This window comes from Bos taurus, chromosome 13 (assembly GCF_002263795.3).
Source record: "Bos taurus isolate L1 Dominette 01449 registration number 42190680 breed Hereford chromosome 13, ARS-UCD2.0, whole genome shotgun sequence".
NCBI lineage: Eukaryota > Metazoa > Chordata > Mammalia > Artiodactyla > Bovidae > Bos > Bos taurus.
Genome location: NC_037340.1, coordinates 20,714,384 through 20,732,944, shown reverse-complemented (window position 1 = coordinate 20,732,944; position 18,561 = coordinate 20,714,384). Strand labels below are relative to the sequence as shown.

The 18,561-nt window shown below is 37.1% G+C and overlaps 1 protein-coding gene across 3 annotated transcripts in view; it reads right to left on the bottom strand.

Annotated features, from left to right (window-relative positions):
- MALRD1 (MAM and LDL receptor class A domain containing 1) overlaps positions 1 to 18,561 on the bottom strand; it is a 554,066-nt gene that overhangs the window by 469,290 nt on the left and 66,215 nt on the right. For all 3 annotated transcript variants that reach the window (XM_015474019.3, XM_015474018.3, XM_010811194.3), the window contains exons 11-13: positions 18,114 to 18,260; positions 11,602 to 11,699; positions 2,674 to 2,847 (exon numbers count right to left, since the gene is read on the bottom strand). In XM_015474019.3, the coding sequence (XP_015329505.1) occupies positions 2,674 to 2,847; positions 11,602 to 11,699; positions 18,114 to 18,260 (419 nt within the window). The remainder of the gene's footprint in view (positions 1 to 2,673; positions 2,848 to 11,601; positions 11,700 to 18,113; positions 18,261 to 18,561) is intronic.

Sequence of the window (18,561 nt, the reverse complement as noted above, 5' to 3'; positions counted from 1 at the left end):
AGGATTTGAAATCTGAATAGTTCAGAGTTGTGGATGTTCATCTTAAATGTATCATGATGCCCTCAGAGAGACCGAGGGCAGCTTTCTATCATCAAACCCATCACTAAATGAACTGCTTAACAGTGGTTCAGCTCAGGTTAAATTTTGCCTCTAAATTTGTTTTTCAAAAGCTTATTGCTTTCCAAATTTTGACTTTCTAAATTTCTGCTTAGAGACTGTGGACCTATAATAGCCTTCTGAATGGTGAAATCTGAGAAAACAGTTATTTTTCTTTTCACTGACTATAGTTTCTAAAACAAGCCTTTACTACAGCCAATTAACAGGATTGCATGAGATGGAACAGAAAGAAAGTGAAGTCGCTCAGTTGTGTCCAACTCTTTGCGACCCCGTGGGCTGTAGCCTACCAGGCTCCTCTGTCCATGGGATTTTCCAGGCAATAGTCCTGGAGTGGATTGCCATTTCCTTCTCCAGGGCATCTTCCCAACCCAGGGATCAAACCCAGGTCTCCCACATTGTAGACAGACGCTTTACCGTCTGAACCACCAGGGAAGACAACAGAACAGAGGCACAGGCTAAAACCCTTAGCTTTTCAGGGCAAATTAAACACGGCTGAGGCTTAAAGCAAGAACCCAGGGCCATTCACTCCCCTCCAAAGCCAGAAGAATTAAGAAGAACCTGGGACTTCCCTAGTGGTCCAGTGGTTAAGACTCCGTGCTTCCAGGGCAGGGAGCGCAGGTTTGATCCCTGGTTGGGAAACTAAAATCGCATATGCCGCACAGTGCGGCCAAAAATATACTAAAAAGAAAAAAAAGAAAAGAGGCTGACTGGTGCTGACTGGGACCCCTCGGGTTAGGAGAGAGAAAAACCAACACAGGATGCTGATTCACCACGGAGGGGAGTGAAGGGAGAAAGAGAGCACCAGAGTGCGGCTGTTTGCCAAATTACAAAATCTCGCCAAACCCTGATCAATCCACAAACTAGTTAATATGTCCCCCAGATAATAAAGAGCAATCTCAATTTTCACTGCAAAACAAAGACAAAATAAGAAATATTAAAAAAAAAAAACAACACTTATACTATGCTAAAACTCTTCAATAATAAGTGACAGGTTAATGAAGCCCAGAAAGAACAGTATGAGTTTCAACTGCTAATATTTCTCAAAGAGTCAGTTTCAACAAAGAACATTCTGGTTTTTGTATTTTGTTTTTTATTAAGATTTTAGAGCACCTTTAGGGACAGTTTTAGAGCACAATTTAGAGGAAGGTACAGAGGGTTCCCGCACACCTCCTGCCCCCATCCATGGCCTCCTCCATCATCACCACCCCCCATCAGAGGGGGGCATTTGTTACAAGTGAGGAGACAACAGTGATTCATCCTAGTCACTCATGATAAGAATGTTTCCCCAAAGGTTGAATCTTGGATTCTCTAGCACTTGGTTGTTCTCTGGGTGGGGCTGTTTATTCTGAGGTGAAGTATTGTTTTAAATTTAAACAAATTAATTTATTTCTTGGCTGCACTACATCTTCATTGCTGCATACAGGCCTTTGCTACTTACGAAGAGCGGGGGCTAATCTCTACTTGCCGCGTGCAGGCTTCTCATTGCATTGGCTTCTCTTGTGGAGCACAGGCTTTAGGTGCCCTGTGGCCAGTGGGATGTTAGTTCCTGGACCAGGAATCAAACCCATGTCCCCTGCATTGGCAGGCAGATTCTTAACCACTGGACCACAGGGAAGTCCTTATTTTAAATATATCCCTGAAGGTTCTAAAGGCATCTTCTCCAAAATAGTTTGTTCTCCCTGTTGGACTTCTGTATTTGCCTCAGTTAGGAAGTGAGTAGCAGATGAGGTGTGCTATTTTTCAGAGGCTTTGAACACCCCAACAGACCTCCATGCACCCATTTATAGAGAGAAAATCAGAAGCATGGAAGGATTAAGCAATTTCCCTCTGACTATATACCAGGGTTTGAACCTCAGGCTAAAGAGCCCAGGTTCACAGCCACCGTTTTAGCTACATTTTCTTTAATACTCAGCTTCCCCAAGTATTGCTTTTATTATCACTGTGCTTTTCACAGATTGGGAAATCTGAAGCTCAAAAGTATAATGTATACAGTCACTTAGCAACCCTTGGGTTAAGCAGAGATGGGAACTCAGACCATCTGACTGATGGCAGTGTGTGTTCCTCTAATTCCACCACCCAATCTAGTTACTAAACTAGCTCTTTCCAAACATCATCCAGAAGGGAGTCATGTCCAGAAGGGTGGAAGCTGGGGCACTCATCTGATAAGCTACAGTTTCCTTCTTTCATTATTTAACCAAGAAAATGACGTAAAAGTGTGATAAAAATTCTCAGTATTAATGGACAGCAAATAGGAATGCAGCTCAGATTTTTTTCACTACCTCATGTACTCCACCATCCTTATTTAAGAAAAATATTTTCCCATTACATTTCTCTTGTCTCTGCCATCTGTTCAATCCTTACTTCCACTTTCGCTCTGCTTCCACAAGTTGTGAGTACTTAGTCAAGATAACTTCTCTACTTATCTCTGACTGTGAATATGCTTGCTTTATCAACATCAGACAAACTTATGGGACATATGTGTTCTCCTATTGTCCGGGAAGATCAGCATTAAATAAGCATCTTCTTCTGAGTTGTATTCATCTCTTACATGCTTACCTGAAAAGGGAGAGTAGATTCTCCAGCCTTTGCAATGAGATTGATTTTTGCTTGTCGCCATTGAGATTCAGAGATTCCGATTAGATCACTGTGCTTCTGCAAATCCCCATTCAGAGATGTTCTTGTAAAAAGCGAGAGACGTGAATGCTGAGACAAATGATACCAAAACTGCACCTGGTGAAAAGTGTGTTTGAGTGATATAAATATTCCATTTACTTATGCCCAGTAGATCTATAATTAAAAATACCCAAAATTACTTTGGTGTTCAATATCATCTTAATTCTCCTCCAAATATGTAGACCCAGAAAATGCTAAGTACATCTTCTGCCAGCCTTTGTGGCCCCTCCTTAAGAAAAGGCTCAAGGCAGTTACATTAACTGGTATTTTAAACACATGCTATAGAGCTGTCTAAAGACATGGGACACCAGCATCCTGCTCAGACAAGCATGAGGACAAATATTTGTCTACATCATTAGGGAACAATTTTAGGACCCTTTTCTCTGCTTTCCTGCTTCTTATGAATATAGGAAGACACACATTCTATATCTGACTCAAATTACAAAATCACATACTGCTATTTATTCTCTTTGATGTCTTCAAAATTTCCTCAAGTAAAAGAAGACTGCAAGGAATACTTTTTCATTAATTCCTTCTTTGTTGTGACATTAGCAAAAACCTTGGGAGATCACATAGTACTGTTTATCAATAGTTTAATCTAACTAGAGAATGTTCTTTTTGAGGTTAGGGAGCCCAGATTTGATCATTTTGTTTCCTACTCACCATCAATGGTGGCACAATCTAAAGGACTGACAGGTTAACGAGGTAGTGGAGAAAACAGAGAGGATTATTTTAGGTGCTGACAGCTGCAGCTATAACATGGAATTCAGCACTATCATAACTCAACCAATATTTACTGATCATTTACTAAGGACTGGACACAAGGCAAGTTGAAAATTAATTGCCTCAGTGGTTGGATGATATAATACAAAATATATCAAGAAAAAACCCCCACAAAACCAGGTTCAGACACAACAGTAATTTTTTCTTCCTCTCATTATGCCATAGAGTTCTAATGCTTCATGTTTCAAAGACAGAGCATTGTTCAGAGATGAGGCTCCTGAGAAATGAAATCATTCTCTTTCGACTCAAAGTGACTCCTTTTCAGTTTCACTACATTTTAAATTCCTGCTTTTTTTTTCTTTCCCTTCATCACTGGACTTTTACCTTGCTGCATGGACAGGCATTATTACATGCATTATTTATTTATTTATTATCCCATTTATGTCATTGTGGGTACCAATTTCCGTGGAGATGAAAGTTGAAAAAAAATGTGTAATGTCTTCTAAAAAACTGTTTGAAACATCTAGCATTCTCTGTTGCAATGTGTTACACATTTTTTTTCAGTGTCTACCGAATTGCCATCACTTGGTCAAAGCATCCTTTCTGATCATCCATTTCATATCAGATTTTACCACTAAGCTCACCTACACTCAGGTCTTGAGGCAAACCAAGAAACATAAAGTCAAATGGAACTGTTTAATTAAATTCTGTGGAAAGGGAGGCTACAGGGTCCCCTACCACAATTAAATTTTAGATCCCTGCTATAGTTTCAGCATGTTCCAACTTTGTAAATATTCAAAACAGAGCTTTAAACCTAGTTGAAGAGTTGTGCGTGCCGCACCAGAATTTCAAGCTGTCAAATTGTCACTCAGTACATTACCCGTGTGAGGTTAATAGTGCATTAAGAGTAAATGCCAATGGGATCCATATTCAATTGGATAAGAGCTTAGAACTTCACATTTAATTTAGTTTTTAAAAGTGAATTGGCTTTATAGAGATTTGAGGAGAATTGTTTAGTTTGGTATAGTCCAAGAAACCTCCCAGAATCTTTCCAAATTTAATACTGGTCAGGGTGAAAATACTGTACAAAAGTTAATACAGCTATGACTTTAGACAGGAATGTAGTCAACATCTGTAGTTCCCACTGTAATACATATTCAGTTCATTTCAGTCGCTCAGTCGTGTCTGACTCTTTGCGACCCCATGAATCGCAGCACACCAGGCCTTCCTGTCCATCACCAACTCCCATACATTGGAGAAGGAAATGGCAACCCACTCCAGTGTGTTCTTGCCTGGAGAATCCCAGGGACGGCAGAGTCTGGTGGGCTGCCGTCTATGGGGTCACACAGAGTCAGACACGACTGAAGTGACTTAGCAGCAGTAGCAGCAGTGTAACATTATGTCATGAACTCAAAATCACAATGCACGTTGTTAATTCCTCATAGAACCAACTAGGGCACTTTGTATTTAGTAGGTATTCAGTTAATAGATACTAAAGAAAAGAAGGAAGTTTGAGTAGGACTATCAGCATCAGTGTTAGAGTAAATGTTTATAGGACTTTCTTGGTACAGTGGATAAGAATCCCCCTGCCAATGCAGAGGACACAGGTTCGATTCCTAGTCCAGGAAGATTCCACATGCCATAGAGCAACTAAGTCCATACACCACGACGACTAAAGCCCGTGTGCCTGGAGTCTGTGCTCCACAAGAGAAGCCACCGCAATGAGAAGCCTGCACACCGCCACCAAGAGTAGCCTCTACTCGCCACAACGAGAGAAAGCTCCCGCAAAGCAACCAAGACCCAGCACAGCCAAAAATAAATAAATGTCTAAAGACCTTCAGAGAGAGTAATAAAGAGAGAACCCCCACCCCCCGCCATGTATCATAAAATGTACAAGGAATCAGGTGTCCTTAGGGACCTCAAAGTTTTATGGGAGAGAACGAAAAGGAACAATTAAGCATATAAGGACAAGCATATGAAAACAGTGTGGCTATTTACATGTAAATGAATTCAACAAAATGACAAATTCACTCTCTCTGTTATCATCACATTTTAAATGCTCAATAGCTATTTGTAGCTACTGACTTCCATAGTGGATGCAGAAGACAATTTCATCACAGAAAATTCTATTAAAAAGAACTATCAAGCATGTATATTAAAATCATGTTGTTGTTCTTATTGTTTAGTCACTAAGTCATGTCTGAATCTTTGTGGCCCCATTGACTGCAGCCCACCGGGCTCCTCTCTCCATAGGATTTCCAAGGCAAGAATACTAGAGCGGGTTGCCATTTCCTTCTCCAAGGGATCTTCCTAACCCAAGGTTTAAACCCGCATCTCCTGCACTGGCAGATGGATTCTCTACCACTGAGTTACCAGGGAAGCCCATATTACAATGATACCAACCATTTAAAATGTATTTATTAATTATCATTTAAAGGAAACTACTATCTTGCTTTTTGTCTGATTCACTAAAAAGCAGGGATATAGGGACTTCCCTGGTGGTTCAGTGATTAAGACTCTGTGCTCCCAATGCAAGGGGCAAGAGTTCAATCTCTGGTCAGGGAACTATGACCTGGTGTGCCCCCCTGCCGGGAAAAAAAAAAAAAGCAGTTATATAAAGTGTTAATATTAAAGGCTTGCTTTTATTTCTTCTGGGTTTTCAGTAAGTTGTATATCCACAGCTTGGATTGTATGTACAAGGTGACTATGCAAGACACTGAATCAATTTATTCAAGAGAATTTTATGTGGTTTAAAAAGCTTCCAACAAAGCAATTCCTTTAGTTGCAAATTGGAGAGAAAAGAAATGAAGCTCAAATTAATTTACTGTTTTTAATTGTATTCTCTGATTTTATATTATTTGTATATATTTTTTAAAATACTGAATCATTCATTTTACTATAAAAAGAAAGGACATCTTATTGAGTGACTTACACTATTAGTTATGCGTGACATACTATTAGTTACTGAGTGCAGGCTGAATAACTAATCTTGCTACTCTGTTTCTACAGGGCCCTGTGATATTCCCAGAGGAAAGGCCAATCTCTACAAAACAATATGATTAGGAACAACTAGGAATTACTTATTAGGAGAAGGCAATGGCACCCCACTCTAGTACTCTTGCCTGGAAAGTCCCACGGACGGAGGAGCCTGGTAGGCTACAGTCTGTAGGGTCGCTGAGGGTCTGACACTACTGAGCGACTTCACTTTCACTTTTCACTTTCATGCATTGGAGAAGGAAATGGCAACCCACTCCAGTGTTCTTGCCTGGAGAATCCCAGGGATGAGGGAGCCTGGTGGACTGCCGTCTATGGGGTCACACAGAGTCGGACATGACTGAAGCGACTTAGCAGCAGCAGCAGCAACAGATATAACAGGACATTATTTAGAAGCTCAAAATAATGTCTTCTTTATTTCTCTTTGCTATTTCATCTGATTTGGGTTTGTCTCCAATCAGAACTCTACTCTTTAGATTTTCTGCTTTTTTCCTCAACTTTCTTATGCTCTTGACTCCTTTTGCTTCCCTATGAGGGAGCTTATTGGTCAAATCTTCATGTCTTTTCTCATTTTCTCCAAATGCGCAGTTAGCTTTGTTTTCTCGGCCACAAACATCGACCCCTGTCTGGTGTTTCCAACACCTGTTGTAGCTTCAAGATCCAGAATAAGACAAAAAAATAAAACATGCATACACCAAAAAAAGAGAAAGAAACAAGATATCTGTAACTCCTCAAAACTCAGCTGGGAATAAGTCCATGTAGTACAGAGGGAGCATTCATCTGTCTCTCTCATACATCCCCCTTTAACATTACCAGAATACTGGAGTACAAGAAATCTGGAGTGGGTTGCCATGCCTTTCTCCAGGGGATCTTCCTGACCCGGGGATTGAACCCAGGTCTATTGTATCGCAGGCAATGCATAGAGACCTGGCTTCAATCCCTGGGTTGGGAAGATCCCCTGGAGAAGAACATAGCAACCCACTTCATCAGTATTCTTGCCTGGAGAATCTCATGGACAGAGGAGCCTGGTGGGCTACTGTCCATAGAGTCACAAAGAGTCATACATGACTAAGTGACTAACACTACTACTACTATAGTGATTCTTACGACTCCTAGTCATAATGATGCTTTTGACTGACTTTTTTATCTGAATGAGCTTAAGTGGAAGTTTGAAGTCTTCAATAAAATATAGTCTTTTCTCATCTAAATGATTAATCTGGGTGTGTTTTAACCATGTCCAATAAGAAAGAATATCTGCTCAACTTTTCCCCAAAATCCATTGTTTCCTCTAGAATATCTAACATGTATGCATGCATGCAAAGTCGCTTCAGCTGTGTCCAATTCTGTATGCCCTGCAGGGCTGCAGCCTGCCAGGCTCCTCTGTCCATGGGACTCTTCAGGCAAGAATACATCAAAACCCACTCTAGTTCGACCCAGGGAACAAACCCCAGTCTTTTACATCTAACCTGCACTGGCAGGTGGGTTCTTTATCACCAGCACCACTGGGGAAGCCCAGGATCTCTAACATGATCTAATCCTATCCTTGGAGTAAAGAAAACAGAACAAATCATGATTGCACCATTTCAAGTCCCACCGCAAATTTCCTAAATTTCTCTCTGATAAGACTTTATCACTCTAGTAGGGGAACATGATAAAACATGGCCTCTTAAAACTCATTGAGAGAGTTGCTACAAGTGGGTTATCACTGTTACATTTTATATTGTTAAATGTTATATATCTTATATATGTTTAATGTATGTGTTGTTACTTTATACATTACACATAATTACAGATAATATTATATATTGGGCTTCCTTGGTGGCTCAGATGGTAAAGAATCTGTCTGGAATGCAGGAGACCTGGGCTTGATCCCTGGGTCAGGAAGATCCTCTGGAGAAGGTAATGGCTACCCACTCTGGTATTACATATATTATATTTTTATCATGCTGTGAAGCATTTAACACTGAACTGCTATTAGTATCCTTCACTAAATTCTATATTTTGGCAAATATTTTCTATATTATGACAAATGTGTTTCTATTGTCCCTTTAATATCCACATGGAGTATGGAAGTAACAGGTGTGCACTGAGTCAGAGAAAGAACATTTACACTTGTACGTGTGCACTCAGGAGTCTCAGAAGAATTATTTTTCTTTTGTTTTTTAATTCCTTGAACCTGAGCCAAATGACAACTCACATGTCTCTCTCTGTACTAGCTGCTGGGATACTTCAATTCAAACATGTAGCCTGGCTCTCAAACTTTATTTTTGGAACCAGTCTATCTTTTGTTTCATCAATCTTTTTCCTGATATACCCATTGACTTTTTTTTTAATTTTAAGAATTTTTAAATTAAAGACTATTAGAATAGCAAGTATGTGTTGGGGAATTTAGAACAAAAGTCAAACAGATAAACTGTTAATAGCATTGAAAGCAAAAGCTTCATGTTATCAGTCCTGCTGTATTTAATTGTGAAGTGAGATATTTGGTCTTTCAAACAGTAACTCAAATATGAGAGCTCAGAAAATATTAATATTCTCACAAACCTCTTTCATATTCTATATTTCCTGATTTATTAAAAACAGTAACAGTATTTCAACAGCAATAAGAAATACTAGCTTCTGGCTTCCACATGTTCTGTGTGTCCTATCTCCTGGCTATTCTAAGGAAAAATGCCAAATTTCCACCAGTGACTAAAGGAGTTTTTGAAGCTTTTAAATAAAAGTCCACACCATGAATACTGCATAGTTGCAGGACCAATTCTGTATGTCGATGGCATGTGTAGTCTACACATAAAGTACAAGGTAATTCATGTAAAATGACCCTAAAAGTCTGTTAGAAAAAGTTTCAAAAGAAAGCTTCATATTCCTTTCATAAAGTCCTTTCAAAAATATATTCTTAGCTGTATTAGCCTGATATGATTATGTAGAGAAAAAATCATATAATTTCATAAAATGAAAGCTTTAATCATATCAAAGTTCCTCACTTTGGTTATCTCACTGCCTCTCTTTATTATTTTATTACAAAGAACATTTGCTATTCCATGAATACAGCTATGATCAATAGGTTCCAATTAGGAAGATCAGCTGCATTTTCTGGTTACTGAGGAAGATAAGAATTTGTTCTGTTAGCTTATTTTGTAACTTTCATGAAAGAAAGAAACACACATTACCACAGACTTCTAAAAAAGTAATAGTATATTCTTAAAATACTCCTATGGGATCTCTCCTTGGCTATGCCCATCTCAGACTATGAATAACCTATAACAATTAAATAATAATTCTAAGCTGGAAAGTACTATGAAGTAACCCAAATATCCACCCTTCTAACTCAAATATTCCTAACATTCAAGCAGATGCAGTTAAAAGGGAACAAAGACTTCCTCTGGCAGTCTTCCTCTGTAACCTCTTATTTTTCCACAAATCAAGGCAAGCCCCTAAATTAGTATCTGAGAACAAAGGTGGAGAGACAAACAACAAAGCATCTAAATTGCTCATTGCTTTTACTGAGGCTCCACCCCAATAGCTCCCATAGGTAAGCTCCAAATTTAAGCCACAATAAAGAAAAATGTCCTCAAGTGGAAACAATCATAAATTGTGGGTCAATCCCAATGACCACAAATTAATGGCTACCCACACACAACAGGAAATGCAAATCATCTTGAAAAAGAAGAGAGCTGTATGATTTCTTAATGAGTCTCAGAATTTCTAATAAGTTCTTAATGTTAGTTTCCATACTTCTGTAAAAGAGGCAGAATTAATACATTCCATTCCTTTTTATCCAGTCTTTAATGAATTTAACAACAGCAGTTGCATTACTTTGGTATGTGATCTTGAATTAAAGTTCAGTAAGTCTGTAAAGTGCTTTTAAAGAGCAAGTAAATGTTTCACAAGTTCTCCAAAAAAATCTATATCTATCACATCAGATTTAATTAAAATAAACCAAAGGTGGGAGAGTCTAGAGTCCAAGTGGGTGAGATGGAGGTGGAGTTCAGGCCATTGTTTTAATCCAAATTCTCACAAAGATATGGACAACAAAAAAACAAAGGAAAAAATAAAAAGAGTAGGACAATCTATTAAGAGTTGCAGGCACTCTCAGTCAGGCTTATACCATGCTGAAAGTATAATTAAATTTACACCTCTGAATGATCTGTAATTTATCACCAGGAATGCCTGAATTAATTCTGTAACCCTGCATTTCCAGGCAATGAATTTAGTGTGTGGGACTACTGATCCCTTCATTATTTTCTGATAAGTAAAGGGAGAAAAAGAAAGCTGAAATCTACAGGCTCACAGACATGTTAGAACTCTCAAAAGAAAAAAAAAAGAACTCTCAAAAGGATAAAAACTTCTAATGGAAACATTAGTGTTATGGAAAAATGGAAGGATTATGTTTATTGAACACCTACTATGTCCCAAATACTTTCCCAGATCCTTTAATCACATTTGAGTTCTCACAACCATGTGAAGTAGGTGTACTAACACTATGCTTCCAGTGTGGACACTGAGTCTCAGAGCATATCATCTGTGGCAGAAGTGAAATTGGAACCAGGTTCATCTGACTCCAAAGTTCCCTCGCCTTCTTCTCTGTTATGCTGTGGGAATGAACTGAGTGTTTTACCGCTTGGTCTGTGTTTAGTGGCACCAGAAAGACTAACTGAAAAAATAAAATTCTGGAAATATATTTATTTTTCCTGCACAGATTTGTCTTCATTTATTCACCCTTTCATCTTGTTTTCAACAGAATTTGTTAAACTGCTTTTATTTTCCTCAATTATTAGCAACATTTCTGGCCAAAATAACAAGCAGTTGGGGCAACGTGTATCCACAGCTTTAAATTATTGAAAGAACTACATGGAAAGAATACAAAATGATAGAAATATTTTTGAATAGGCCCCCCAAACAAAGGGTGCAAGTTATACGCTGTAAATGTCTTTTGGAATGACATGACATTTCCTGTTGAAATAGCTCACACAGATCTCTCAATACATCATGAAAATAGTAGTAAAACATAGGAGGCATTTACTAGCTGGAGTAACCCAAGCCTAACAGTTTATAACCACAGACTGGCCAATGAAAATTCCAGTAATTGGTTACCTGACATGGGGTAGAGGCAGTGACTGATTTTGTAAGAACAGGACTTCCAAGCTTGGCCACTGCAGGTGGTTGATGTGCCCCAAAATAAATAAATGATCCTGCAAAAACAAACATAAAGTCATGTGGATAAAAGTTCTTCTCTTGTACATTTGGCGGTTCTTTGCTCTAATAGCTCAACCGTGCACACATTCAACTGTCAATCAGATAAAGAAAATTACGTTTTTACTTCTTTACCATTAAATTCCAGAGATAACCATGAATTGCTGTCATATGGATAACACTAAATATTTGAAATAAAATCTCATTGATGAAAAATAAGCTCTTGATCTAAATTCTCTCAATGAACATGTTTTATTGGCTTAACTCAAGTCACGGTTTGAAATTAAATTAAACGAAGCTTCTAAATTTACAATTAGATATTCAGCATGCCTTTGGAAAATTCCTAGGAGATCTTTACTTGTAAATTTCTTCTGGATGTACTGAAAGATGAGAGCCTATAGAATGAGCTTGGTTTCTCCTGGGGCTTACATGTTTGTCATTGTTGTCTGTGCTGGTGGGAATGAAAGCTTAATTAAAGATGTAATCTGAGTGTTAACAAAATAACTGCTTTTAGATTTTAACTACAATGGAAGTGCTAATGGCAAATGTACAGGGGGGATAACATCTCTTACCAGCCGGAAAGATCACACATTCAGAAGAGTGGTCAGGGTAGCTTCCTTGACTAATGAATATTTACAAGGTAGTCTATGCTGCACAATGTCAAGGTCTGATTCTGCCCTTTGATAATCACAAAATAGTAAAAACAACTATTTTGATGAAATAAAACACATTCAGAAGGGAATTTTCTTAGCCAGATCAACGCTGATTGCACAGAATGAAAAGGATTTCATAATTAAATGTGTTACAGGTACCACCACATGTTTAACCAAACTACCACGGCTGCAAGTCAGCAGTGCAGTCTCTGAGTGAGAAAAACAGAACCCAGTTTCTATGGGCTTTAAATCCAAACCCAATTGGGAAGGATAATGCCCACTGTTCCCAACTCCAGACTAAGAGTAATAGAAAGAGTATATGAGTTCATTAAATTCTCTATTTCACCTGTAAAAGAGTAGGAAAAGATGACTTTGAAAAATTATTCCAGCTCAAAAATCTTCAGGTTCAAGTAAAAATCAACTGAATATTGCCAAAAGACTAATAAAAGTTCTAAACATTAACAATATTCAAAGATCTTACTCCTCTGGTCATTTAAAACAATATGGACAATTTCGAACAAGCAGTTAATGAAGGATGAAACACATAAACACTAAAACTCCAAAATCTAAAAGAAGCAAAAGGTTTGAACAAGTTGATTATCCCACAAAATTAACTGGAAAAGTGATAGGAAAACAATCTACCAGGGTGTATGGCCCCACCATTTATTTTATTTTATTTTTAAAGAACAAATATTTGCACATTACTTTCATATATCACAGGTTTTAGGAAAATATGAACAGTTCCTTGACTCATTTTATGGTGCCAGATATCTCTAATGTTAAAAATGATGAAAAGAGAATTAAACTATAGATCAATATCACTCATGATCATAGATACAAAACTCTAATTAAAATGTCTCAATTGCATTTGCAATTCTTAAAAAAAAATGCTGTGCCCCGACCAATGAGCTTTCCAAGAATAGAAGTTTGGTTTAACAGTCTTATCAACATAGTCAATAAGATCAAATTAAAGAGTAAAATAATAGAGTCATATAGAGTGAAAGCAAAAGTGAAATCGCTCAGTCGTGTATGACTCTTTGCGACCCATGGACTGTAGTTGGCCAGACTCCTCCATCCATGGGATTTTCCAGGCAAGAATACTGGACTGGGTTGCCATTTCCTTCTCCAGGGGATCTTCCTGACTCAGGGATCAAACCCGGGTCTCCTGCATTGCAGGCGGAGTCTTTACCGTCTGAGCCACCAGGGAAACCCTTATAAACAAATATTGAAAAGACTGTGAAAAATAGTCATTCATTCCCAATAACCTCAATAAAATGTTAAAAAGAAACAATAAAGATTAATGATCTACCTCAAAATAAATAATGTCTTCAATGGCCAACAACAAAATTATTTTAATTATAATGAGAAACTACCTAGAAAATTCTGTCACCATTACTAATTAGAGGAAATATTAGTATGATAATATTACTTATCTTAGACTAATATTATCTCATAGGTCTAGCAAATGTGCAAGTCAAGAAAATAAAATTTCTAGTAAATACAACAGAAAAGTAGAGATAGCGTTCCAGTATTGCCAATAATGTAATTGTAAAATCAGACACCCCAACAAATTCTCTTTTAATAAAGACAGGTATCAATAAGAGAATTTAGCAAGGTAAATTCAGAGAAATACTTCTAAGTTTTTTTATTTATTTTAGCAATAAGACCCTGAATATAGAATGATAAGAAATATTCTACTCACAATTAACAATGATGATACAAGATATGTAGGAATAAATTTAACAAGAAAAGGACAGGACTTGTATGAAGAACATCATAAAACTCCATGAAAAACTATAAGACTTCTGATTAAGTGAAAAGAGATAACATGTTTTAGACGAAAAGATAATATTATGAAAATATTACATTAGTGAAAACTGATGTGGAAGCTAAATGCCATCTAGAGAACATTTTAACCAAATGCTTGAAAAACAGACAGTATTGACTTAAAATTTATATATGCAGGTAGACCCTAAAGAGAATGAACTCTGACCCCAGGCCCATATACTTCCAGAAATATATCTCTGGATTTATTTTCTTACAAGCCTGGACCACAGAATGCTCTGAATTAAGAGACCTATGGAATTATAGCATACCAAAGAGACTGTTTCTGTTCATCTTAACTGTTCATCGTAAAACTGTTCTTGTAAAACTCCTGTAACACCAGAGGGGCTAGCTGACCAGCACAGTATAAAAATAAAGAATGGAGGGGTCAGCCTCCCCAGGCTACACTGTCCAGGCCAGCCTCAACCTCACCTTTTGCAAAGGATGCACCCCTTGTAATGCAATATGGCCCAAAAAGGATTCCTTAGATGCTGTGAGAACATTAGAAAATACCTTATAATGAATTTAGGTAAAAATATCACAAATATACCATTATGCAGGAAGAAATCATAAATAAAACCAGTCAAAAGAAGTTTGCGTCAGGAATACAAGGGTGGTTTAATGTTTGAAAAAATCATTATTTTATTATAAACAAAAAAGATAACATCACAATGATGATTATCACAATATGTTCTGAAAATCATAAACCCAGTTTTAACAGATTAAATAATAAATAATTAAATCCAAATATTTATATTTATATTTGAATGTTTATTATTTATATTTAAAATATCTTTGAAGACAAAATATTTTGAATATTTTTAATTCAAAATAAATATTTTGAATATTTATTAATTATATTTATATTAAAAATATCTTCGGAGACAAAATAATTATTATTTTAATTATTTATTAAATAAATACCAAAGAAACAGGAACAGTCACTCTGGTATGCTATAATTCCATAGGTCTCTTAACTCAGAGCATTCTGTGGGGCAGGCTTGTAAGAAAATAAATCCAGAGATATATTTTTGGAAGTATATCCAAAAATACTTCATCATAAAATACAATCATAAGACCCCAGGCTCCCCCCAACACACACACACACATATACATAAACTTTAACACTACAAATAGGAACATCTTTATCTAATACAAAACAACCTTTTAGTAACTATAGTATTCAAGGCTGAATTACTGACAGTTTTTCCCCTCAACAGGAATAAGACAAGTACAGCAGCTATCACCAGCTCTAGCCAACATTTTTCCAGAGGTCCTTGTCAGAGCAATAAAACTGAAAATAGAGAGTTTAAGATTTAGAAAGAAGGAAATAAAATTGTCAATCTTTGAAGACAAAATAATTATGAGCCCATAATTTATAAATTCTTAACTATAATTTTAAAATAAGCAAGGTCATTGAATACAAGGTCAATATTTTAAAATATAACTACATTTATATATACAGGAACAACTCCGAAAATTAAGTTTTTAAAATGTGACATTTACAATAGCTGCAAAAGTTTTTAAAAACCTAAGGAAATATTAGCAAAATCTTTTTAAAATCTATACACTGAAGCTTCAAATATAGAGAAATTAAAGATCTAAATAAATGGAAAAAATTAGAAACATTTGAAAAAGATCATCTTTCCATGAAATACAAATCAAGGTTATATATTTCCATTTATATAAAGCTTAGTGAAGTCGCTCAGTTGTATCCGACTCTTTGCTACCCCGTGGACTGTAGCCCACCAGGCTCCTCTGTCCATGGGATTTTATAGGCAAGAATACTGGAGTGGGTAGCCATTTCCTGCTCCAGGGGATCTTCCCAACCCAGGGATCGAACCCAGGTCTCCCTCATTGCAAGCAGATGCTTTAACCTCTGAGCCACCAGGGAAGTGATGAAATGAGAAATCATTTTTTACACGTAAATTTTTTTTTAATTTAGAGAATAGCATGTCTATTGATGGTAGACAAATAGAAAACAGTACTCCTTTTGCTGCTAGAATTTTTATTACAATTTTGAGAGAAAGTACATTTCTGTAAAAAATAGGAGTATCACTGTTAGTTATTTACTACATAGAATTAAAGATCCCCATATAAGAAAATGCATACCAGTATAGATTTTGCAGCATTGTCATAATATTGTTATGCAATAAGAGGATGGCTAGATATATTACAGCATACCCAGACCAAAGAAATTAAGCAAATTAACAAAAGGAATTAGGCTTTTTTCTGTTTTAAGGCAAGGTTGAATATCAGGCATCAGATTTAGTCTTCTATCTTACCCTAGCAAAGAAATCAAAACAATTTATATTATACAATGGTTTTCAAATGTAGGACAATGGGAATATAGAATCACAATGATCTCTGAGAGAGGAAACAAACAAACGAAGCTACACAATTTTCCCAGCTTGCTACCTAAACCCAGTTCCCAACTGCCAATCAGGGAGGCGGAAGCCAGCAGTGTGGTGGTCTTCTCAAGTTGAAAAGACTGCAGTTTGGGGAAACACAAGCGGCCAAAGTTCATGAAGCAGAGTTCCAGGAAAAGGAGAGCTGCAAAGAGAGCAAACTCCGGAGATCTCCAAAGAGTTCCCTCCAACTCTCCACCTGAGTACTGACCAGGGCGTGGGCATAAGGTAACCACCTGAGGCTGGAGGAAAACCTTCTAAAAGGAGCAGCTGAAACACTGCCCCAAGATCATAAAGGGCCAGAAACAGTAGGGTCTTTTTACTAACCAGAGTGGAAACATTAATTATACATAGGAATTGGACAGAGTGCTCAACTCTAATGAAAATTCATGTCTAAATTATATGCTCATAATCACCAAAATGTAGGAACAACTCAAATATCTTTCCACTGGTATACACCCAGGTCTAATATATGGTATGTACTCAATTGGTTTAAGAAAACATATAAACTTTGAGGAAATGTACTAGTAATAAATGTAGTTTCAATAATTAATAGTCTCCTTCCTATTTTAAACTGTAAATTTAACTCAATCTGCTACAGAATCTGAAGGGAAAAATAAGACCCACTGGCACATGAGCAGAAATTAAGATCTTAATCTACTGTTAAATAATAAGCTGAGTTTATAGACAACAGATGGGATGAATAGCCAGGCTCCCTCTCTGCCCTCTAACATCCTTCCCCACTAACCCCAATTTCCAATGGCTAAAAACACAGTCAACTCTATTAGTTTTGGTGTACTTCTTTGGAAATCTCAAAGGAGAAAGAGATATAATATCTAGTGGAGGTTATGCAAGCTTAAAGAGGATCTATGGCACAGTTGTGTTATTATAAAGTTATATGAAACTAATGTACCTTTGCAATTCATCAAACAAAACAAAAACAGAACAAAACCCTTCTATTTTCCCTGGAGTTTTACAACCCTTCAGTGGAATGCTATATATAGTTATGGTTGCTCTATTTGAAGGGGATATGTAAAAAATGTACTGCTGGTTAAAATAAAAGGATATACGGGGGAAAAAGTAAGACTGTTACAAAGAAGCTTTAAGGGTGATTAAGTTGTATTAGAGTATTTGCAATTTATTTTCGAGCTAGTGCTAAATCTCTGTTCTCTTTTCCTAGAAAAAGGATTAAACTATTCTGTTTTGCAAAACTTGGATTGTTCCAAAAAGAAGGCAAGCCTACTGTACATGATTCATGACGAGAGAAAATTATCAGAAGACTTTTCCCCTCTTCATGCCTTCAATCCCACCTTTTAAAAGGTGTAACAAAACGTTTTGTTATTAAATTAATGCTCCTTTCAGGAAACTCAACCACAAATTATGAAGTTGATTAGAAGAAATGAAAGCAAGACAAACCAGAGTTCCACTTATACAGTCTACAGTGGGAAATGAAAATGCACAGAATCATCATTCCAAAACAGGGGGAAAAAAAAATTTTTTTTTTAAAGAAAAGAGGAAAATATCTTACCATGATTTGTGTTTGTTGGGTACTCAGCATCAGGAAGATGGTGGTCTGCACTGGGCAACCCTTTCATGAATTCCCAGTGTGAATCTTCTGTGAGAAATGGCTCCCAGCCGCAGAAACCAGACTCAAAGTCACACCTGAGATGACTGGCTGTTATGGACAGAAAGGAAAACAAAAGAGAATAAAGGGGGAGCAAGCAGGGAAACAATGACTCTAGCATAGCCCATCAACTTAGGTGGTCAGAACCATCAATGTCTTCTGATCATCAGAGTCATTTTGCTTTTTCCAACCTCACAAAGTTGTGCTGCGTGAGGCAGCGTCCTTCTACACTCTTCTATCTACACCTGGCACATTTCTTCCTGGTTGGCCATCTTTACTGCATTTAATAACACAAGGTAAAACTCTGCAGCTTTTCAGAGTAACCAATTCAACTGCCAAGATGAAAAAGATT